The sequence below is a fragment of the Balaenoptera borealis genome (assembly GCF_965194805.1).
Source record: "Balaenoptera borealis genome assembly, chromosome: 8".
Taxonomy (NCBI): domain Eukaryota; kingdom Metazoa; phylum Chordata; class Mammalia; order Artiodactyla; family Balaenopteridae; genus Balaenoptera; species Balaenoptera borealis.
Genome location: NC_138865.1, coordinates 7622014 through 7645551, shown reverse-complemented (window position 1 = coordinate 7645551; position 23538 = coordinate 7622014). Strand labels below are relative to the sequence as shown.

General features: G+C 46.1%; 1 protein-coding gene across 5 annotated transcripts in view; it reads left to right on the top strand.

Annotated features, from left to right (window-relative positions):
- FDFT1 (farnesyl-diphosphate farnesyltransferase 1) overlaps positions 1-23538 on the top strand; it is a 35918-nt gene that overhangs the window by 8236 nt on the left and 4144 nt on the right. Inside the window, exons 2-7 of one of the 5 annotated variants that reach the window (XM_082403578.1) lie at positions 2571-2668; positions 3477-3660; positions 9324-9452; positions 13511-13702; positions 18654-18830; positions 19950-20102. In XM_082403578.1, the coding sequence (XP_082259704.1) occupies positions 2571-2668; positions 3477-3660; positions 9324-9452; positions 13511-13702; positions 18654-18830; positions 19950-20102 (933 nt within the window). Of the gene's footprint in view, positions 1-2169; positions 2669-3476; positions 3661-9323; positions 9453-13510; positions 13703-18653; positions 18831-19949; positions 20103-23538 lie in introns of those variants that run through there. The other 4 variants (XM_082403577.1, XM_082403579.1, XM_082403581.1 and 1 more) reach the window with 4 other exon arrangements.

Sequence of the window (23538 nt, the reverse complement as noted above, 5' to 3'; positions counted from 1 at the left end):
CAAAGAGTAGCCCCCGCTCTCCACAACTAGAGAAAGCCTGCACGCAGGAATGAAGACCCAACGCAGCCAAAAATAAAATATATAAATTTATATTTTTAAAAAAAAGACAAGGATGACTGCTTTAAAAAAAAAAAAAGTGGAGAAGGTGTGTGGGAAAGGAGGGGGCATGTCCTTCAAGATTGTTGCTCTTCAGAACCAGTGCAATGAACCTTTTTTTTAATATATAAATTTATTTATTTATTTATATTTACTTTTGGCTGTGTTGGGTCTGCGTTGCTTCGCGTGGGCTTTCTCCAGTTGCAGCGAGCAGGGGCTACTCTTTGTTGCGGTACGCGGGCTTCTCACTGCAGTGGCTTCTCTTGTTGCGGAGCATGGGCTCTAGGCGCAGGGGCTTCAGTAGTTGCGGCGTGTGGACTCAGTAGTTGTGTCTTGCAGGCTCTAGAGCGCAGGCTCAGTAGTTGTGGCGCATGGGCTTAGTTGCTCCGTGGCATGTGGGATCTTCCCGGACCAGGGCTCGAACCCGTGTCCCCTGCATTAGCAGGTGGATTCTTAACTACTGCGCCACCAGGGAAGTCCCAATGTATGATGCACCTTTGACATCAGCCCCCAAACCCTTAGTTGTAGCCGGGGATTAAAACATTTGGCAGTGCAGTGAAAGGAATCATTGTGGCCTGATAACAGTTGTATGTGAAGGGTGGCTTAGAGCTCAGAAAAGAGCTGTTATTCTGTTCTTTCTATTTTATTGTGAAGTCTTGCCTCTCCACATTTTGATAGGAAAGGAGTTGGTGAATTGTTTTTAAATACTCTTTGAACTTATTCATTTACGCATCAGACCTTCACTGAGTATTTTTATATGCCAGACTGTATGTACGAAATGATTTTACTAATATATGGTGCTTAGTAAATGTTAATTTTTACTAATTTTTTTTATTGAACTTGGCAATAATTTCTCATGATTATGTGATTTAAAAAGAAAAGCTTTACCCTCTTGACAGAAGAACATGTATCCGTGGTAAGAAATAAACACATATGAAAAGAAGATAGTTCACGTGGACCCCAGCAGGGTCCCAAGGTTCACTGTTAACATTCCAAAGTGACTATGGGATTTCCACATACATACATATATATATGTATATGTGTGTACATATATTTATTTATTTATTTTAAACCATCCCCCCTGTTGTTAGATATTGCAAATGTTTCCCGTTTCCTCTTAAAAAGAGAGTGGGGGAGACTGGGGGGAGGTGGTATATGGGAACTCTGTTTTCCACTCAATTTTCCCTGAACCTAAAACTGCTCTAAAATATAAAGTCTCCATAAAAAAATATACAAAACAGCCAGCAATTCTTTCTGATATGCCTGTATATCAGAACATGGCTTTTTTTTTTTTTTCTGGAAAAACAGTTTTTGTCTTCCTTAGGGAAGAGTAAATAAGGTTCGTAAAGATCGTTACAGCTCACTGATTTGAAAGGGAAAGATGATTAGAAATCTTAAAAGGAATAGCTAGCTTTCCAGAGGATAATAGAGGTTTAACAGGTGTTCAGGTAAAACCAGAATTGGACAGTAGTTAAAGGGGTAAAAACATTTCATTCAGAAAAGCAATTGCAATAGAGGAAAGAGACCTCAGTATAGAACTGGGCTCGGTTCCGAATACAACAAGGAGCAGAGTGTAGGTGTGGGTGGATGGAAAAGTACTAAGAGGAAACATCTGGGGTAAGGGGCATTCTGCTGCAACGACTTAACCGGGATTCTTGCTGGAGGCAGTTGAGGGCGCTGGGATGGTGGTGGAAGAGGAACGGGCCAGATGGTGCGGGTGATCATACATGGCGGATGGGGGATTCTGGCTAAACCAATTTAGCAGGGTTCTTGCTAAAGCTGAGCGACGCAAAGATAAACACAGAAGTACAAAGGTGTAGGATTTAGGAGCCTGACTAAAGTTTGGCGAAGGAGAGATTCGGGTTCCGTTAACAGCCTGCGGGTTCTGGGGAGAAGGGGAACAAGGTGAGGAAGGCAAGGGTGGTGAGCCGGAGGCCGGGGGCGGGGCTCGCATCTGGGCAGGGTGGGCGGGGCTGGCCGCGGGGCGGGGCTCGCGTCCGGGCGGGCGGCGGGCCCGCGTGCGGGGTGCGTGGGGCTGGCGGCGGGGCGGTGCTCGGCTCGCATCTGGGCGGGCGGGGCGGCGGACGCCAGCTCCCTGCTCCGCCGCCCCAAGCCTATTGCGGTGGAGCAAGAGCTGGTCCCGCCCCTCGGTGGGCGCCCCTCCGCTCCTCTCGGGTCTATGGAGGAAAAACTGCGCTGGCCCCGCGATTCCCATGGCCGCAGTCGCCTGCGGCACCAAGGCCATGTCCCTTTTCAAGCGGACCTTGGTGCTGAGCCCCGGCGCGGCGCCCAGGGGCGCGGGCACTCCCCCGCGCGGCTGCCCCTTGCCCCCTGCCGCCTGGCCCTCCAAGGACCGGCCGCGGGGAGAGGGCGTGTGCGGCCGGCTGCGGAGCCCCGCGGCAGCCGGCCGCCCGCCCCAGCCCCACTCCAGCTCCTCCGCATCTCCCACCGCCGTGTGTCTCCTCTGCCCGCAGGACTCGCTCAGCAGCAGCTTGAAAACTTGTTACAAGTACTTGAATCAGACCAGTCGCAGTTTCGCAGCTGTTATCCAGGCGCTGGATGGGGAAATGCGGTGAGTGGCGCAGGCAGCTCTTTGTGACCTGGGGGAAGAAAACTTTGCCACGGCTCGTTGGAAGCCACTTTTTGACACAGCCCCTCGCATTGCTGTCTCCGTGCTTGTGGCGTAGCCTGAACAGGCCCCTATGGGTGAAGGAAATGTTCGCGGTTGAAACACGCCTGTGTTTACTTTAGAATGCCCTTCCAGGCACCTAGCCATCTCATAGCGTCCGTGCAGGCCCAGCTCTTTCAGGGAGGGGGAGGGGGTGTTTATTAACTTTTTTTAGTGCTGGCAGCTGAACCTGTCTCTGAGCGGCTCATGCATTTTCCTTGGCTTCACTTATGCTACTTTGCATTTCTAGTATATTGGGTTAATTCTTCTGAAGTTGCCTCTGTGCAGATTATATACGTGATTTAGCCGTTAGGTACGATAGTATTGATAGTGAGAAGTTATTATGTCTTTTGACTTTATTTTATCTGCAAAATAATAGTTCCGTCTAAATGGTCTGCTGGTCTTTCTACAGTTGTGCTGCATTAGTTAAATGTAACTCATTGTGGGAGTAGTAGTGACGTCCAGCTGGCAGGTTATTTATTTATTTATTTATTTTTATAAATAAACTACAGAAGTCCATTGCTCCCATCTCAGAAAGAGAAGCCAAGAAGTTGCGTTAAGTATGAAAAGTTTTGTATATCCTTTCATAGTTCTGTAGAGTTAAGGGTGTAGGAGGGTTTAGAAAATGGCCCAGCAAAAATGAGATGTGATTTTAAAACAAATATCTTTGAATGTTTGTTCCAGTGTATTGATAGTTATTCCTTTCTTACAGCCATGCAGTATGCATATTTTATCTGGTTCTCCGAGCCCTGGACACTCTGGAAGATGACATGACCATCAGTATAGAAAGAAAGGTCCCGCTGTTACACAACTTCCACTCGTACCTTTATGAGCCCGACTGGCGGTTCACGGAGAGCAAGGAGAAGGACCGACAAGTCCTGGAGGACTTTCCAACGGTAGCGGGACTAACGGGACGCAGTCGTGCGCATGATTGGTGGGGTGGCCGTCAGCTGGCCCGTGTGCCTGGAGGGAACTGCAAAACCAGCAGTCTCAGGGCAGTGTAGCATAATGTGGCAATGGTGCGTCTCAAGCCAGACTGCCTGGGTTGGCGGCCCCATGCTCCCACTCATTAACTGGTGCTGCGTTACATAGCCTGCCTGTGCCTCTGTTTCTTCATCGGTAAGACAGAGAGAATAATGGTCCCTGCCTCCTAGTGTGGTTGTGAGGATGGAAAGAGTTAACGTAGGTGGAGCTCTTAGGTGTTAGCCGCTACTGTCATTACCGGGATGTTGTTGGGAAGTCCAGCCTTCCTTCCTGTGGAGAGAGCACTCCAGTGCCAGTGTCGTGAAAGATGGGTTCTCCAGCCAATGCACCCGAGAACGCAGCCTAGGTGTGTCGCGCTGCTGGCCTCTGGGGCACCCTGAACCTGGTGGCGTGCTGTGCAGCTCATGATGGGTGGCAGCTGTGGGGTAGGGCGCGGGCTCTTTGCAGCTGAGCTGAGGACTGAAGCAGGATGATCTCCGCCACCCGCAGCTGTGTGAGCCTGGACACACCCCTTAACTTCCTTGTGCCTCAGTTTCCTCATTTGTAAAGTTAGAGCTGCGAGGCCTGAATGAGTTCATACATGTAGAGTACTTAGAATAGTGTTCTATAAATATTAGGTATTTAGTCCACTCAGTTGGAGTAAAGTGGGTTCTAACTAAAATCTTGAGCTTTAGAAGATCCCACAAATTTCTCTTGTGCATGTGACTAGGTCCTACTCTTCTGGGATTTGCATGTCTTATCACATAAATAAGTGGTTCTTCCGTACCTTATAAATAAAAGTTTGATTTAGCAAAGTCTCATGTTCCCTAAGAGCCCAAAGGAGCCCTTCTTTTTGTACACAGTTGCCAGAATTTGAGGGGAAGAATAGTCCTTAAGTGGCTCCCTTACTATTGAAACAAATCTATATTCTTCAGCGGGGAGGGGAGGAATCCAACCATTACGGAAGAATGTTTGAGAAGGACTCCTTTGGAGCAAGGGCTGTTTCAAATTACTGAGATCACACCTTCAGTGTCAAAGCCAAAAACAAAATACAGTACCATAGAAACCAAGAGAAAAGGGCTCTGAAGAAAAATTAGGTGGAGTTCTTATAGTACAATACAAAAGAAGAAAAGAGAAAAATCTGGAGAAGAGTTAGGGAAGGAAGTAGAGCTCTCACATAGGGAAGGTGCTGGTGATTGGTTCTCACGGGACACCCTCTCACAAGACCAGAGCAGGTGGCGTCTGCCTGGGAATCTGTGGCCATTTACCGGTGAGCTTTTGAAACTCTGCCAATGCAGAGAAAGTGCCGCAAACAGGGTAACATCCCACTTGTAATTGAAGTGTGTTCTCACTTAAAAAAAAAAAATCATACATTGTTCTAGCTGGAGCCTCCGAAAACAAAAGCAGTCTCCCAAACTACTTGAATCTTCATAACAAACAATTTCTGGTCATGGGATAAATGTCACATGTATTTTAAAAATCAAGGCGGCCCTATCCACTCAACAAAAATGAAACAATATGAAAATAAATGCCAAAATAATTTCGGAGGTATAGCTAGTAAATTTTCAGACAGTATTCTAATGTGCGTATGAAACCTGAGTCTATTTCTTTATAAAAATGACACTTTGTTCTGGAAGGGTTCAAGGTGAAGACTAAATCCTTCTTTTGCTGTACTGGATCGTAGGGTCAGCGCACAGGCGCTACGCTCTCAGAAGCAGAGACTTGGTCCTGTGGAGTGAAGGGGACAGAAAGTGCAGGCATTGCTACTTTGCTGTTGTTAACCATTTACATCCTTGTGATTATGAAATACGCGAAGCTGTGTGTTTTGTGAAAGTGTAATTTTAAGACACTTGCATTGGCGGTCCTGTCCGTCTGTGGTTCAGCTTGAGAGCGGAGTGTGTGGAGACGCCTCCTGCCTCCCCTTCAGGAGCGCTTTGTGTGTGTGCTGGCCTGTCCCAGCAGCTCCAGTTTGAAGAGTGAACCGGTTGCCGAGGGTTAGGTGTACTGTGGGTTTGGGGCGAGGGCCTCCCTCACACAGCACTGCTCTCAGATGGGGGCAAGAAGGGCCCTTCCCCCTCCCCTCACTTTACTTATTTATTGTTTTAAGTCCATGTTTTTTTTCTTTTTGTCCGCTCAGTGCGGCATGCAGGATCTTAGTTCCCCAACCAGGGTTCGAACCTGTGCCCCCTGCATTGGGAGCCCAGAGTCGTAACCACTGGACCGCCAGGGAAGTCCCTTCCTGCCCCTCACTTTAGAGGGGCCCCCTCTGGGCCACCTCACCCTCAAGAGGGGCCGTGGGAGCGTGCCTGCCCCGAGCTTGTGCAGCTCCCCTTGTAGACCATCTCCTGGGGGTCTGGGATTGCGTGCCCCCAGTTCCCTGAGACACCCCACACACACCGGCTTGCAGTCCGTTTCCTGGGGCCCGTCTCCTCCAGGGTGGGCTGTGCACCAGTGACCGTGCCCCGTGGCCCGAGGGCGGCTCTTCAGGAGGGTCGTGGGTGAAGCTTGACCCTGCTGTCTGGGGTGTCCTTACACACGAGTGTGAGATTCCTCCTCCTGGCAGTCTCTGCACTATTTAATTTTGGAACAGAAGCCTGAGGGACCAAGAATTTTAAATTCACACCCGAGTCTTCCAGGTGGTTGTGAAGGTATGTTTGTCAGGGCGGGAGAAGAGAACATACTACACTTGGTAAGTTACTAGCTCGCTTGATGGTTTAAGATTTTGAGCCACATGGTGTGTGGCCACCGTTGTGCTCTTGCCCCAGGCCTGGTGGAAGGTGGGGCTGAGCCTCCATGGGGCCTTCTAACCGAGTGAAGCGGCTGAAGCATGCCTCCGGTCAGCGTTGACATGGGACCTGGGGCTGTAATAAGGCTTCAGTGCTCATTAGTTGATACTAAGCTTTCTAGAACACTCACTGTATATTATGGGTTAAATTAGAGTACATCTTTTTCACCTGGTACTAGTGGAGACTGGTAGTCTTAGAACTCTACCTCCAAACACAGCTTGAGAAATAAGAAGGGGTTACTTTTAAATGATAATGGCAATAATAGCGTACATTTATTGAGCTATGAGTTACGAAATGTATTTCATTATTGGTTTATCATGTGCTTTATTTAATATTAATATAGTTTTAACATGTAATGGATGTGATACACTGTTAATCACGTGTGTATAGATAAGGAAATTGAGACAGAGAGATTTAAGCCCCTTGCCTGAAATCACCTGTGAAGTTAAGTGGCAGAACCAGGATTCAAACACAGAAGGCCTACATCCAGAACCCTTGTGCTTAATCCCTGGCACACTCTACTGGCCCTTTAAAAAATGGTTAAAAATAAAATTTTGCATATAGGTGAAGGTAGCATCACCCAGTGTTTTGGTGGTTTTTTTTTTTTTTTGGGTTGTGTTGGGTCTTCATTGCTGCGCGCGGGCTTTCTCTAGCTGTGGCACACGGGGGCTACTCTTCGTTGTGGTTCGCGGGCTTCTCATTGTGTTGGCTTCTCTTGTTGCGGAGCACAGGCTCTAGGCACGCAGGCTCAGTAGTTGTGGCTCGTGGGCTCAGTAGTTGTGGCGCACGGGCTTAGTGGCTCTACAGCCTGTGGGATCTTCCCGGACCAGGGCTCTAACCCGTGTCCCCTGCATTGGCAGGTGGGTTCTTATCCACTGAGCCACCAGGGAAGCCCCACCCAGTGTTTTGATCATAACATCCCAAGGTTTATAATCAGGGAGATTTCTGTGTACATGCTCCCCTTGCCCCTGCTTTGGGGCTGGCCTTTCTCCATTGTACCAGTGGACTCCCCGTGGTGTCCTTCCTTCTCGTACTTGGAATCACTAGAGAGTGACCCCGGGACCTAGAAGTGTACTGTAGCTGGGAAACAGAATTCCGTGGAGGGACAAGGAAAAGCCCCTCCTGGCTGACCTCGCGGGCAGAGCTGCCTGGGGGAGTCGGACCCCTCCCTCCCCACCCTCCCTCAGGTTTCTGGGAGAACGGAGAGCTCTTCATGGTCACTCCTCCCTAGATATTTTTGTTTTCATGTTTTGAATTATATAATGATGTAGTAAGTACCGAAGAGTTGAATTTGGTTCACATCCAGCAGTGAAGTGTTTATTTTGGAGCCTTTGTTTTCAAGCCTAAGCTGCTCCTCCCCCAGCTGGCTGGCCTTTCCCCTCTTATAAATAGAACTGACCCAGCCTGGGATCTGTTGAAAGACCAGGTCCTCGGGAGATTCAGGGATTCAAATGACCTTTGGTAGAGGTGTTCGTTTGCTTCAGTCCACGTGGGAATTACCTTTTGGCTTTGTCTTGGAACAGCTGTTCTGTAGAGAACAGTTCTGGAGAGATCAGATTGGTTTTATGGAATTTGAGGGTTTAACAGTTGATGTTCATCAGAATAATCCTAAAGGATCTTAGGCTTCTGAACCCCTTCAGTGCCTTGCAGCCCTCTGGGTTTCCCTCAGGTCCTTAAATTTAGGTGTTTCCTGAGGGAGTTTTTCTAACCTTTCTGTAAACATAGACCAGGTACTTCTCACACTTCGGAAGCTTAGCAAAGTCTATTCACTGTTTTCAGTATTGTGTGTTGATGGCATATTATTTGAGAAGTTTCATGGTGTTTTATTGGGTTGGCCCAGATGTTCGTTCTGGTTTTTCCGTAAGATGGGATGAAAAACCTGAACGAACTTTTTGGCCAACCCAGTATATTTTATTTTGATAACCTACAGACACTTCTTTGAACTTAAGCAAGATACTTGTACAGTAGCAGTGACTTTTAAAAACATCAGTAGTACTTTTCAACATTAAAGCTTGGACTATGAAAAAAAATGTTGGATAGCCTGCCGCAGATTGAACTGAACTGAGTTGTTTAAGGAATTAGAACGTGTAGCCTTATAGTAGGGAGACACTGTAGCTTCATGGCATGAATTCGGGAACTGGGGATAGACAGTGGTTGGCTGGTCTCCTTGCTAGAACATAGGCTCTGGGGCGGAGTTTCTGGTCATCTCCCGGCTGTGCGTCCCAGTGCCCACAACACTGCTTGTTGCATAGGAAGCACCCAAGACATGTTTGCACAAATGAATCTTCATTATCATGAGGCTTGTCTGAAAATGAGCCATTCTTCCTAAAATGCTTATTACACTTATGTCCAGTTTTATGTTGAAGTATCTCATTTCTCATTAGGTGGGAAGATGAGCGTATGATAAGACTATGAATCTTCTTTTTTTTTTTGGTTTTTTTTTTTGGGCCGCGCCCCAAGGCTTGTGGGATCTTAGTTCCCTGACCAGGCATCGAACCCAGGCCCTCAGCAGTGAGAGCTCGGAGTCCTAACCCCTGGACCGCCAGGGAATTCCCTGAATCTTCTTTTGAGTCTAGAAACTTTAGCATTTCTGTACCCTTCTATTTTAATATTTATGAGATTTGCCGAACTTATTATTCAATATGTAGAAAGCTAGCATAACCTAGATGTTAGACTTATAGCTGGATCGTTTGGGAGTCTTCCCTAATGAGTTCTGTTGTTGCTTTGCTTTATGATCTGTAGGTACCCTGTTGGTTCCCAGTTTTAATAACGTATTTCATATTTTCTGTTTTTTATGACCTCTGTTTCAGATCTCCCTGGAGTTTCGAAATCTGGCTGAGAAATACCAAACAGTGATTGTTGACATTTGCCGGAAGATGGGATTTGGGATGGCAGAGTTTTTGGATAAGCGTGTGACGTCTGAACGGGAGTGGGACAAGGTTAGTGTCCCTGTGGAGCACTGTCGGTGTGAGTGGCACTGATGAACTGGCAGTGCTCACCATGACATTCGGGCCGAGGGACAAGGGGGGGTTTCACAGCCCAGCTGTAGTGCCTCCACATAAACACTTAATAGGGGCTTACGTGTAGTCATACCTGGAATAATCCTTGCTCTGGGGAGCTTATCGTCAAGTTAGGCCAGGGGTCCCCAACCCCTGGGCCGTGGACCGGTATCGGTCCGCAGCCTGTTAGGAACCGGGCCGCACAGCAGAAGGTGAGCGGCGGGCGAGCGAGCCAAACCTCATCTTCTGCTCTCCATCGGTCGCATTACCGCCTGAGCCATCCCCCACAACCCCCCACTCTGTCCGTGGAAAAACTGTCTTCCATGAAACCGGTCCCTGGTGCCAGAAAGGTTGGGGACCACTGAGTTAGGCCAAAGCAGATATAACTCGTCCCAGAGGTGCAAACATCAAGCTGATGAAAGTGTCTCTGACTTGCTGTGAAATTTGAGGTTAGTGACCAAATTATTGCATGTAATATAGAGACATCAGTAGTTTTCACATCTTAAAATGTGTCGGGGCTTCCCTGGCGGCGCAGTGGTTGAGAATCTGCCTGCCAGTGCAAGGGACACGGGTTCGAGCCCTGGTCTGGGAAGATCCCACATGCCGCGGAGCAACTAAGCCCGTGTGCCACAACTACTGAGCCTGCGCGTCTGGAGCCTGTGCTCCACAACGAGAGGCTGCGATAGTGAGAGGCCCGCGCACCGCGATGAAGAGTAGCCCCCGCTTGCCGCAACTAGAGAAAGCCCTCGCACAGAAACAATGACCCAACACAGCCAGAAATAAATAAATAAATAAATAAATAAAGTGAAATTCTTTAAAACAAAATTAAAAAAAAAAAAAAATGTGTCTTCTATTTTTCTTTACTGAGCACGCGTGTGTGTTTCTGAGTCATTTCCAGTTCCTTCATAACACAAGCTTACTTTTTTTTAAATGAAATTTGGGTTTCTTTTTGTTTTTAACATTTCTTTATTTAGGCTGTGCTGGGTCTTACTTGCGGCATGCTGGGTCTTTAGTTGTGGCATGCGGGATCTAGTTCCCCAACCAGGGATCGAGCTCAAGCCCCCTGCATTGGGAGCGCAGAGTCTTAGCCACTGGACCACCAGGGAGTCCCCACGAGCTTACTTTTAAATTCAGTGCCACCTTGGCCCCATTTACTTAGGAGTAGGTATCAGACTGTTAAATTATATTCTGTGTCTGTTTCCTCAGAAACAAAACGAGGATCCCAAGGCACTAACTTGGATCATAGTTGCATTACGCTGAGGAGTGAGTGCCTTTCTAATACCCACTCCTCCTTCCCCGTCATCTTTTCATAGAAATAAGACGATGCAAGAGGTTCCAGGTTTCTTGACATCCGCCTACCTCTTTTTACGGTGCTTGTAGATGCACATACGTGGAGGTACACTGCAGGAGCCCCTGGGGGGCCCAGGTTGTTTTCCTCTAGGGACAGAGCAGCTGGAAAGGGCTGTGAGAGCAGATGATGTGGCAGATAAAATTACACTGGCTTTCATTTGACCAGAGGTTATCCCTGACCAGCAGCTGTGAAGGATGTTGGCCAGGGGTTGGGGAGAGCGTGCTTCTCTGGACAAAGTGACGTAATTGACTATGGGGACTAAACTTGACTCCAAATACAAGATAGGAGGGGAGGGGGTCTTGCCCATTTTCCATAGAAATGGCCTCTGTGAGGCTTACTCGTCACCTCAGTGGAAGCAGAGACATTTTAAACGTCTAAATTATGTACATATTTTGTGTCTCTAATAGTGTTTTAGGTTAGGATCCCAAAAGAGATGCTACAGCATATTCATGGAGTGAGTGTAGGTCCAAGGTCTGGCCCCTTCATTGTTCACGACTCAAAACTTGATGACAGCATCTTTGGAACTGGTGGTTTATGCTCCACAAGTTGGCGTGAGTGGGGCTGCTGCTAGAATATCGGTTTATGAATTTAAAGTTAAAGCCGAAACTCCTGGCCACAAACCAGCGCTCGTTATCAGCACAGTAACTTCCCTTTCTGCTGTGCAGATCTATTCAGGAAACTTAATTATAGGCTGTTGAATAGAAGTTCTGATCAGATAAAACTGAATACTTGTAAAGATTTTTCTTTTCCTTCAACTTTAGAGGAAAATGAATACCTCCATTCTAGGAGTATTTCTACCCAAAGAACTGTTATCTTAACATAAAATATACTTTTCCTTGGACAGCAATGTGGGTGTTGTAATGTAATATGTAATGCTTTTATTAATTTCTAGTAAGTCTTTTAAAAATTTGTTGTCCACAGCTGCTTTCTCTCTGATTTCAGCATATCTTTACTCTTTCCAGATCCTTCCTCTCCTAGAACATATTTCAAGTGCTTTTCCTATCATTTCATCGTACCTCTTGATTAGTCTGTGACTTTGTATTACTTTCCTTTTTTAAAATAATTAATTTATTTTTGGCTGCGTTGGGTCTTTGTTGCTGCACGCGGGCTTTCTCTAGTTGCGGCGAGCGGGGGCTACTCTTCGTTGTGGTGCGCGGGCTTCTCATTGCAGTGGCTTCTTGTTGCACAGCACGGGCTCTAGGTGTGTGGGCTTCAGTAGCCGTAGCACGCAGGCTCAGTAGTTGTGGCGCATGGGCATAGTTGCCCCGCGGCATGTGGGATCTTTCCAGACCAGGGCTCGAACCCTTGTCCCCTGCATTGGAAGGCGGATTCTTAACCACTGCACCACCAGGGAAGCCCTGTATTACTTTCAACCAGAGACACTCTCTACTCTGGTCTTTGCCTAACTCTGCTGCAGAGGGTACCTTCTTTAACTCCTCTTCACTTCTTAAGTTGTCTAATGGACACATTCATTTTATAAACGTATTGCTTTAAGTAATACAGTATTGTAAATCAACTGTATTTCAATTTAAAAACAAAGAGTATTCCATTGAGTTGTCTTGGAATACTCTTCTCCGGGGAGGACAGCTTTGACAAACCACTTGTATAGAAAAAAACTTCTTTGACAATTAAGATTTACATTTACTCAGATTTCATTTGAGAGAAAGGCAGAGTTTTAGCAAAGTTGTTAAACCCTGCCTCTGAAGCCATACGGCTTGGCTGAGAATCCCTGGCCTCTGACTTACCAGATGAGTGATCTTGTGCAAGTTAAGTGACGTCTCTGTGCCTCAGTTTCTGCATCTGCACAATGGTGATAATTATTGAACGTGCCCCAGAAGATGTTTGTGAGGACCGAATATGCAGCATGCTTAAAACACATCCTTGGGGACTTCCCTGGTGGTCCAGTGGGTAAGACTCCACGCTCCCACTGCAGGGGACCCGGGTTGGAACTCTGGTCAGGGAGCTAGATCCCACATGCATGCCGCAACCAAAGATCCTGCGTGCCACAACTGAAGATCCCGAGTGTCGCAACTAAGACCCAGTGCAGCCTAAATAAATTAATTAACTAAAAATTAAAAAAAAAAAAGAGTGAATAACTTAGGAAAGTATATTTAAAAAATAAATAAATAAAACACATCCTTGTTATTTAAAAAAAAACAAGGTACTACCACTACGTTCTTTTACATAATGAGGATTTTGAGACACTGCAAGATCTTAAAATGTCTTCAAGATTAAATTCTACTTAGTATTCTAGTTTCTGTTAGAATATTCCTTATTCCCTCATGGCGTTCACTCCCAATTTGGGATATCAAAAAGTTTACTAGTTTATTTTTTCAATAACCTTTTATTCTAGAAGCAGTGTATGTGCATTGTACAGATATAGAAAATACAGTAAAAAAAAAATAAAATAAAAAAAATAGAAACATCACATGAGCCAGAGATCACTTTTGTTAAGTCTTTTGTGCATATCCTTCTTGGAATGTTTTATACTCCTTACATGTACATGGTGTATAATGTGGTTTTTTTAAGCAAAATGAGATCTTTTACATTCTTTTTGGAACCTGATTTTTTGTAGCTAATGATCTCTGGCATTTCTGTTTTAGTAAAAGTTTCATTATTAAAGTACTTTAAAAATCATCTTTTACAGTACTGTCACTATGTTGCTGGGCTGGTGGGAATTGGCCTTTCTCGTCTGTTCTCGGCCTCAGAGTTAGAAGATCCCTTAATTGGTGAAGACACAGAGCTTGCCAACTCTATGGGCCTGTTTCTGCAGAAAACAAACATCATCCGTGATTATCTGGAAGACCAGCGAGAAGGAAGAGAGTTTTGGCCTCAAGAGGTAATAGGTTCAGGGGATTTGGGGAGAAATAATTTTGAATGCTCTCTGACAACAAAACATTAAACCCTTCTGGTTGCAAGTGACAGAAACACAAATCAGGCTCCCTTAGACAGCATAGGAGACGGTGTAGACGAGGTTAGGATTTAGATTGCTTCAGGGGGACGGGCTGCACCCAGGGATTCAGACTGTGTAATAAGGCTCTGTCCCCTTTCCTCTTGGACAGGCTTTGTCCACTGGTGGGTATAACGTCCCATGACTCACTCACAGGCTTGGTTCCTATGCCCATCCCTTAATCAGTTAGTAGCCAGAGCGTTGAGCACTCAGTCTAGACCTGGAGTATGTCTGCCCACACATGTAGAATGGATTTCCCCCAAGAAAGAAGGACTCGGTGGCAAGAAGGGGCACCAGATGGGCACCCACTACAGATGTTCATTATCAGAGACAAGAGTGGATCTTTGACTTAATTTAAAATGGACAGGGAAAGGAAGGGCTTTGACATTGATTTTTTTTTTAAATTAATTAATTTATTTTTTTATTTTTGGCTGTGTTGGGTCTTCGTTTCTGTGCGAGGGCTTTCTCTAGTCGCGGCGAGCGGGGGCCACTCCTCATCGTGGTGCGCGGGCCTCTCACTATCGCGGCCTCTCTTGTTGCGGGGCACAGGCTCCAGACGCGCAGGCTCAGTAGTTGTGGCTCACGGGCCCAGCTGCTCCGCGGCATGTGGGATCTTCCCAGACCAATGCGTCCCCTGCATTGGCAGGCAGATTCTCAACCACTGTGCCCCCAGGGAAGCCCCTGACATTGATTTTATTCAGAAGGAAAGCTAGGAAATCTTATGACTATCTCCTGATTTTACTCCAGCATTTACCTTTTGTTTTAATCCATAAAATGATATCCTAGGGACTTCCCTGGTGACGCAGTGGTTAAGAATCCGCCTGCCAGTGCAGGGGACACGGGTTTGAGCCCTGGTCTGGGAAGACCCCACATGCCGCGGAGCAACTAAGCCCGTGCGCCACAACTACTGAGCCTGTGCTTTAGAGCCCGTGCTCCGCAACAAGAGAAGCCACCGCAAGGAGAAGCCCACGCACCGCAACCAAGAGTAGCCCCTGCTCGCTGCAACTAGAGAAAGCCCATGCACAACAATGAAGACCCAATGCAGCCAAAAATAAATAAATAAATTTATTTATTTATTTAAAAAAAAATGGTTTCCTAGAACCAAGTGCTTTTAAGGTGAAAAAAGGCAGGTGAGAAGGTGGAAAAAAATATTTGGAATTTATACTGCAGATAAAGAGTTAATATTCCTAATATTAAAAGAACTGCCAAAAGTTAAGTAAAAGACCAACTGCACAGAAAAAATGGCTAAAGGGATAAGAACAGGTAGTTCACAGAAAGAAAGATGCAAATGATCCTTAAACATCTGGGAAGGTGATCAACCTTACTCCTGATAGGTGAAATTCACATTAAACCTCCCCTGACCTCAGACATCACAGGTTTTCAAGCCTCCCAGGTGACTGTGGTGTGCAGTGAGGTCGAGGTCGAGAAACAGCTCTTGACAACCCCGCCTTTGACATCAAGGCTCAGAGAAGGGAAGGGGCTCATCTCAGGACTCCCAGAAGGGAAGCTTCTGTCTCCTGGATTGCAGCCCGGTGCCTGTCCAGGAAACCACACTGCCTTTCAGACGAGGCTCTGCATCCCTGCACGTGCTTCACTCCCCACTCTTCTATACGATAGAATAGTTTATACCACCAGGCAGTGGTGTGAATAAAATGAGAAAAACTCCTAGCACAGAGTGCTTAGTAAATGTCAGTTCAAGCAGCTTAACAACAACAAAAAACGATCCTGAGATACCATTTCCTGCATCAGATTGGCAAAATGTTGGAAGTTTGATAAGCCGTAAGCCATGCTGGGGAAATGGGTGCTCCCATGTGGGGGGTGAGCGTAAGCTTGGCCAGTGACAGCTGTGGGAGGTTACTGACCGCAGCCATTGTTTGTAATAGTTACAGTTTATAAACGACTCAGATGTCCGTCCGTACAGGACGGAGTGAATGAACTATGGTCTATCCACGCGGTGGAGCACCAAAGGAGCGATCGTACTGTGGAGTGAGCTCCAGGTTGTATTACTAAGTGAAAAAAGCAAGGTGTGTAGCAGTATGTGTAGTTCAAATGGAAGGATGAACCAGAAAGGAATAAAGTTTTCAGTAATTATGTTGTGAATAATATTGAAACTATTATAGAAACTTTACAGCATAAAGAGAATAGATAATTTTGTTCATATCATTAGGAAGCAAGATTTTCAGTCTAAAATAAAAGTTGAAAAGATAGAAAACACTGAAGTTAAGCAAAAACTCCAGAGATCCTAAACTGGATTGGAAATACCAGTATGAACTCATGATATCGTTTCTCTTAGAAAATTCTAGCTCCATCTACTAAGAGTTGTAGAAAGAGGTTCAAGTGGCTCCTGAGTCCCCTTGATGGGACCCTAATAGTCTTTGATAGCTGCCTTGCCATTTGGTATGTCAAGATGTTCCAAGCTCATTTTGTACATTTTTTGACTGGGATTTGGGCTCACCCAGCTCTTGAAGAAGCCTGAGCTTTCTGTTAATGGGAAGTGGTGCCTCCAGAGCACACTTGGGCACTCGGGGCGGTCATTGCTCTCGGAGTGGTCGTCGTATGTATTTAGTTTTAAATCTGAAATATTTACCGAGAGCCACAACTACTGAGCCCACATGCCACAACTACTGAAGCCTGCACGCCTAGAGCCTGTGCTCCACAACAAGAGAAGCCACCGCAACGAGAAGCCCACACACTGCAACGAAGAGTAGCCTCCACTCACTGCAACTAGAGAAAGCTGTGGCTCGCGGGCTCTAGAGCACAGGCTCAGTAGTTGTGGCGCACGGGCTTAGTTGCTCCGTGGCATGTGGGGTCTTCTTGGACTAGGGCTTGAACCCGTGTCGCCTGCATTGGCAGGTGGATTCTTAACCACTGCACCACCAGGGTGGTCCATTAATATTTATGAATTTTGAAGAAAAAAAAGAACAATACTTCCCTATGTTTATACATGTTGGTAATAGTTTGTCCTTTATGCTTCAAGGTCACTTCTTCTGGATATAAAGTTTTTAGCTCACATTTTCGAGTTTCTTAAATGTGTTACTCCATGTTCTCCTGCTTTAAGACTGGCTGTTGAAAATCTAATCATAACTTACTTTTCTTTTCCGTATACGTTATGGGTTCTTTTTCTCCTCCTTGGTGGTCACTGCCTAGATCCATTATCAGTGGAGGTGCTAAATAGTGCTATCTTAATTCTGTCATCCTTCCTGCATTTATTAGCTGGAATTTTGGATTTTGCAAAACTGTGATGGTGGCAGCATCATAGTGTTTGGATTTTCCCAGATTCTCACCAAAAAAAAGAAAAAAACTCAACCAAAAAAACTGAAACAGATGTACCCAAAACAATGGATAGCATGTCCAGAAGCACAAGTGACAAAGCATCCCCAGGGACTCCAAAACACAAATGGGCGCAGACAAAACAGCAGCCCCGAAAACAAAACCTGCAAAACCTGTGCAGGACAAAGCCAAGGTGGCTGCAGGGTGTCTCAGACCTGAGAGCAGGAGTAGACTGTGGGATGGACCCACTTGAGAAGAGCAGGTGAAACAGGAATGGGTGTTCCTTCTCCGGCTGTGGGCGAGTCCACGGGGGCCATGGGAAAGCCTGGAGGAGCTGGAGTGCATTGGCCCCCTTGAACTGGACGTGGACACAGACCAGTCAGGATTCTCTTCCAGGATTGGGCCCACATTGAGGGGTGAAATAAAAACTGAGCAGCGAGACCTGTGTGACATCAACCAGATGCAACATTTGAATCTTGTTTAGGTACTTACTGGAAGAAACCAAGTGGGAAAAAAATTAGACAGTGGGCTAATACGACTGCTAATTGGATAATTTGTATTAAATATTTATCATTAACTTTTAGTTGTGATAAGATATATGTACAAGAAAGGTTCCTAGTCTTTTAGATATTAATAATGAAGTATTTGTGGATAAAATGATATATTAGGGCTTTAATTTAAAATAATTTTGGGACTGGGGCCGTATAGCTGGAACAAGATTGGCCAAGTGTCAGTAACTGTTGAAGCTGGTGGATGGAATACGTAGGCGCTCGTTAACGTTTTTCTCCAGGTTCTGCAGGACGATCTAGTACCAGCAGTCTGAGTGGGTTCAGGTGCAAATTAAGAATGGATAACAAATGTGACTTTCCGTAGACTCTCTTAGTCCTTTTAGGCCTAGTCATTTATTTTGGGGAGTGTATAAAGAATACCCAAGGATAAAAGTAAATTATTTGCTAGCTTCAGAGAATCCTCTAAATACTATTAAAGATCATCAAACCAATTCTGTTGTTGGAGTTGAGGCTGTTATTTCATTTTCAGGTCACTAAGGTCAAGGAGGTAATGTTCTTACAGTAGAGACTCAGCTCATTTCCCCAGATACGCTTGTTCAGCAGTGTTCTTATCAGAACTGGGAATGTAATGTTAATCATTAATTATTTTGAGGCCTTGGCCGTCTTGAGAATGTTTAATGTTTAGCTTGCAGTGCCGTTGTAGCTGATTTTGTTATAGCTGGTTATTTTTTCAGGAATAGACCAATGACTTGCAAATAACAGGAGGGCTCTTTTTGGCCTGAGGTCGTCAAAGTATTGCTCAGTACATGCTGCACTAATTGTCCCAAAGGGACACTTGCCCAAATACTTAACTTACTCTTGATTATGATTAGATCTTGATTGTAGTCATAATAGACATTGCATAGAGGTTAAAACGGACTTGGTCTTGGTGAAAGATGAGGCAGCAGCTAAGAAAGGCTTTGTATATCATAGTTCTTACACACAAAGATCCTTTCACGTGACTTGTACACTGTTCCCCTGCGCGTGTGCTGACTTGTCTTTCGATCTTCTTATCTGCCTAGGCTTGGAGCAAGTATGTGAACAAGCTGGGTGACTTTGCCAAGCCAGAGAACGTGGACTTGGCCGTGCAGTGCCTGAATGAGCTCATAGCCAGCACGCTGCACCACATCCCTGACGTCATCACTTACCTTTCACGACTTAGAAACCAGAGCATATTCAACTTCTGTGCTATTCCACAGGTGTGGACCGGGGAGGCCGAGGGGTCGGGGTGCTGTGCTCGGCATGGCCTGCCTGGAACGTGTGGGCTGTTTTGGTCTGTGTATTCAGGAATGTGGTTCCTTAAAAAAATGACTCTAGCGTATTTTCTTCTGCCACGGGCAGGCACGTTCACAACACCTCCCCTCTGCCCCATGGCCATCACACTCAGGTCAACCTTGAGGTTAAGCCTGCTGCTTTCCAGAACCTTCTAGAACCCTTTTTTCCCTGAACAAGTTAGTTTGATGCTTATCCTCACAGTTAAATCTAGGGCTTTGAGTCAGATTTATGAGGAGTGCTGGGTGAAACACAGGTGAAGCTGTTACTAAAAAGTCTTATTTAAGCACCTAATTTTGGCTGTCCTTTTCCCAGATCTTGGGATAACAGAACCTGATCCTGTGGACCTAGGAGCTTACACTTTTTAAATGCCTTTACCAGTTATTTCCGTTTTAACTCAAATAAAATGAAGAAAGTTATAAGATTTAACTGATTTGGAAACTTGGTTTCGTCTTGTTCCAATGACCAATCTGACCAGTTGATGGAACTAAACTCTTTATGCCAGACTTATGTTTCCATCTGTCCTAGAAATAATTTACCTTTGAGCATTGGAAACTACACGGCCCCCTTTCTTTTGTCCCCTGCCACCCCCATGCTACTTTTTTTTTTAATGTATAATGATTATGTTCATTGTAGGAAAAATAGGGAGAAAAAAACAAAATAGAAGAAACTTTCCAGATATTTTTTTGGAATATCTATTTTTCAGATCTAATAACCCATTGCCCCAGCATGGAAAATGTTACATTGGCTTGTGTTTGTTTTTTCCAAATAAAAAGGAAATATCGTGACTAAACTATAGAATTATTCAAGACTGCAAAGGGCAGTTGATTCTGTGTTTTGCTGAGAAAGGGAAACGTGGCAAAGGGAGAAGTCTTGACATGCTTTGTTTATGGGTATTTTCTCTTGGTTAGTTGCATCTTAGCCCTTTGGCACTTTCTCCCGAAGGTTCTCTTCCCTTCTCATGATGATCGCTTACAGTGCAATTTCTCACTTCGTTTCATGAAATGAGATGAATTAGTGTTTTCTCTCTCTCTCATTATCTGTAGGTCATGGCCATTGCCACTTTGGCTGCCTGTTATAATAATCAGCAGGTATTCAAAGGGGTGGTGAAGATACGAAAAGGGCAAGCAGTCACCCTGATGATGGATGCCACCAACATGCCAGCTGTAAAAGCTATAATACACCAGTACATGGAAGAGGTGGGCTTTCATTTAATAATATCACTCTTTAAACGTTTCATATTTGGATATTAGATGATCTTAACAGCTCACAGTGTTAACGGCCTTGGTGTTGGACGGGTTGGTGTCCTTTATTTGGAAGAATAGGCTCAGAGAGCCGACTGTTGGGCGCTGCCCGGTACCCTGGTCAGAGGGGATAGAGGAAGCCAGGCCTTAGGATGGCGCTCCCAGGAGAATCACATTTTCTGAGCTGGAAGATGAAGTTAGAGGCCAGCCAGGCTTCTTCTCTCACGGCTGAGGCGTGTGAAGTCGAGGCTCTGGCTGCTGACGCAGCGTCTGACTGAGTGGATCCGGGACCCCAGGCCACACTCCCGACACCCGGTCCAGTACTTTCCACTGTGGCAGGGACCTCAATTGAGAAACCATCATAGGGAATTTAGCAAAGGAAAACCATCAAGCTGCAACTATTTCTAAATTTTCTAATGCAGATCTCATTTCAGATGCCCAAACCATCCTGTAAAACAGAACGTACTTGTTCTAGTCCAATCTCCCAACTCTGGAGGGTGTAATACATGACTCGGTTCAAAAGAACTTTTTCTTAGAGGCTAGAACTCTACTCGCCAGGCCCTGGAGCAGGGCTTCTCAGATGGAGGTGACTTGGCTTCCCCCTCCCCTGGGGGACACTTGGCAATGTGTGGAGACATTTTTGGTTGTCAGGCTGGGGTGTGAGTGGCTCCTGCCGTCTGGTGTGTAGACACCCGAGATCCTTAGGTTGGTTCTTACTGAAGATTGAAATCCTGCAGAAGTAGATGAAAACACAGGCTCCCCCTCCCACGGGTCACTGCTGCCCCTGGTTTTCTGATGCCTCCAGACCCCGGGTTATGCTTTGACAGGGACGAGATTTGTAACAGCAGTTTCACCTGAACAGAATTCTACAGAACAACTCTTTCCTCTGATTGCCATCGCATATTGCACCTTCTCCTTGTATTTCCTCCCTGTCTTGCACCTGCCAAGTTTTGCACCTCAGCATTTCTGCCTGAGGCACCTATAGAAGGTGTAAGAGAAAAATCAGATTTTTTAAAAATCCTAAACTTCTTTTACTGACTAGATGAATATGTTCAGCCATTGACCAAAAAACTGCTACTGACAAGACTCGGGAAATTGGGGTTCACTGTTTAGCCAGCACTTATTTGGGGCATACTCTGTGCTTGGCATAGCAGCCAAATAGGTGGATACTATTAATATCAGGGAAGTTTGAGGCCCTAACCCCATGGCTGGGGCCAGAGTTTGGACCCAGGTCTGGCTGACTTCAGAGCCTACACTGTTCACCACGATTCTAAGGGCTTGAATTACCCTTTCTAAACAGAACAGTGCCTTTTTTAGGCACTGTTTCTCCATTTTATGTAAATTAGAAACATTCTATATGGTTTGTAGTTCACAGCAATTTTAGTTTTGCAGTTTTATTCTGATCACTGATTTTAGAAAACAATGTTTTAAAAACTGTGGTAGGCAGTTCCATTACTATATTAAACTTCAGACTTTATTAGGTATTTTCCTTCACTACTGGAATTAAATCCTAGTTGTGATTCACAGTTTGATTTAGGGCAGGGCTGGGCAGACTACAGTTGTGATTCACAGTTTGATTTAGGGCAGGGCTGGCTGACCCCCTGATTTTGTAAATGCCTTTTTATTAGGACATAGCCATGCCCATTTGTTTCCGTATTGTCTGTGGCTTCTCAGGGCTCTGCAGCAGCAGAGCTGAGTGGCTGTAACAGAGGGGGCCCACAAAGCTGAAAATACTTTCTTGGACCTTTAAGGAAAAGTTTGCTGACCTCTGATCTAGGGCATGAATTATTTTGTTTAAAATTACTCTAGGGACTTCCCTGGTGGTCCAGTGGTTAAGACTCCACGGTCCCAATCCAGGGAGCCCGGGTTCGATCCCTGGTCAGGGAACTAGATCCCACACGCATGCCGCAACCAAAAGATCCTGCATGCTGCAGCGAAGATCCCACACGTGGCAACGAAGATCCCACACGCCGCAACTAAGACCCGGCGCAGCCAAATAAATGAATGAATATATTTTTTTAAAGTATATAAAGCTACTCTAGTGAAACTCAGGGTATTTTGGAGGAAATACTAATAAGTTGATTTGACTCAAAAAACTGAAAATTTCTAAGTCTCAAGTAATAGAAAGTGATAATGGTTTTAATATCAGCCTTAAAGACTTTTTTTTTTTTTTTTGGCTGCATTGGGTCTTCGTTGCTGCGCGTGGGCTTTCTCTAGTTGCGGCGAGCGGGGGCTACTCTTCGTTGCAGTGCACGGGCTTCTCATTGTGGTGGCTTCTCTTGTTGTGGAGCACAGGCTTCAGTAGTTGTGGCACGCGGGCTCAGTAGTTGTGGCTCTCGGGCTCTAGAGCGCAGGCTCAGTAGTTGTGGCGCACAGGCTTAGTTGCTCCGTGGCATGTGGGATCTTCCCGGACCTGGGCTCGAACCCGTGTCCCTTGCATGGGCAGGCGGATTGTTAACCACTGCGCCACCAGGGGAGCCCAAGGACATTTTGTCAATACAGTTTCAAACGAAGGCTTTTTGTATGAAGTCCCCAGGTTGTCAGGCATTTTGCTGGTGGCCAGAGGTTAACTCTACTCCTGTGTCTCCTCACTGAGCATGTCTGTCCTTTGCAGTAAGACGGGAAGACATTTACCCCTCAGGTCCCTGGTTGTAGCAGTAACGCACCTGCAGGGGACTTCAGAGTTCTCCTCTTGCAACTCTAAGGTGTAAAGGACGAGGTGGAGCGAAGGCCGGATCCTCTGAGCAGGGGGAGCTGCTCCTCAGGCCCTCATCCTCTGGCGCAGCCTCAGCTGGAAACCAGTTTGGCTACCTGGCAGCTGGTGAGAAGCTCAACCAGCTATTCTGGGACAGAAGCAAATGCTCAGGCAAACAGCCAGAAACTTTGATTTCCTTCTCTGCCGAAGATGATTCCTTGGCAAGGGCCAACTTTTTCAAGCGGCTGGAGCTTCCCTTTTGGCTGTGGTCGGTCTAGAACGGCGCCGTACTCTCAGTCCCTGTGGGTCCTTGTGACTCAGAGTGTGGTCCTCCGCCCGGCTTCTGTGTCCCCCTGCCGGCGTGTGAGCGTTTCAGTCCTTGAGTCAGAATGTGCCCATAGCAGGATGCCCAGGTGGCGCCTGTGAACACAGTTTGAAGAGCACGGCTCTAGCTCCCCACCTCGTTCTCAGCCAACTGTGCATTTAACCCTGTGAGCAAGTGCGGAATTGGGTGCTGTGAATTTGGGTTTGGATGCTGTGAACTCAGGATTGGATGCTGTGAACTTGGGATTAGATGTCTGAACTCGCTGCACTTTCGTCTGTGTCCTGACCCCCATCTAAGCACTCTTTCCCTCCTGCCCTCTTGCCTGAGCTCCTCCGCCTTTCTCCCCCGCCCCTGCCTCTCGGTGTATATCT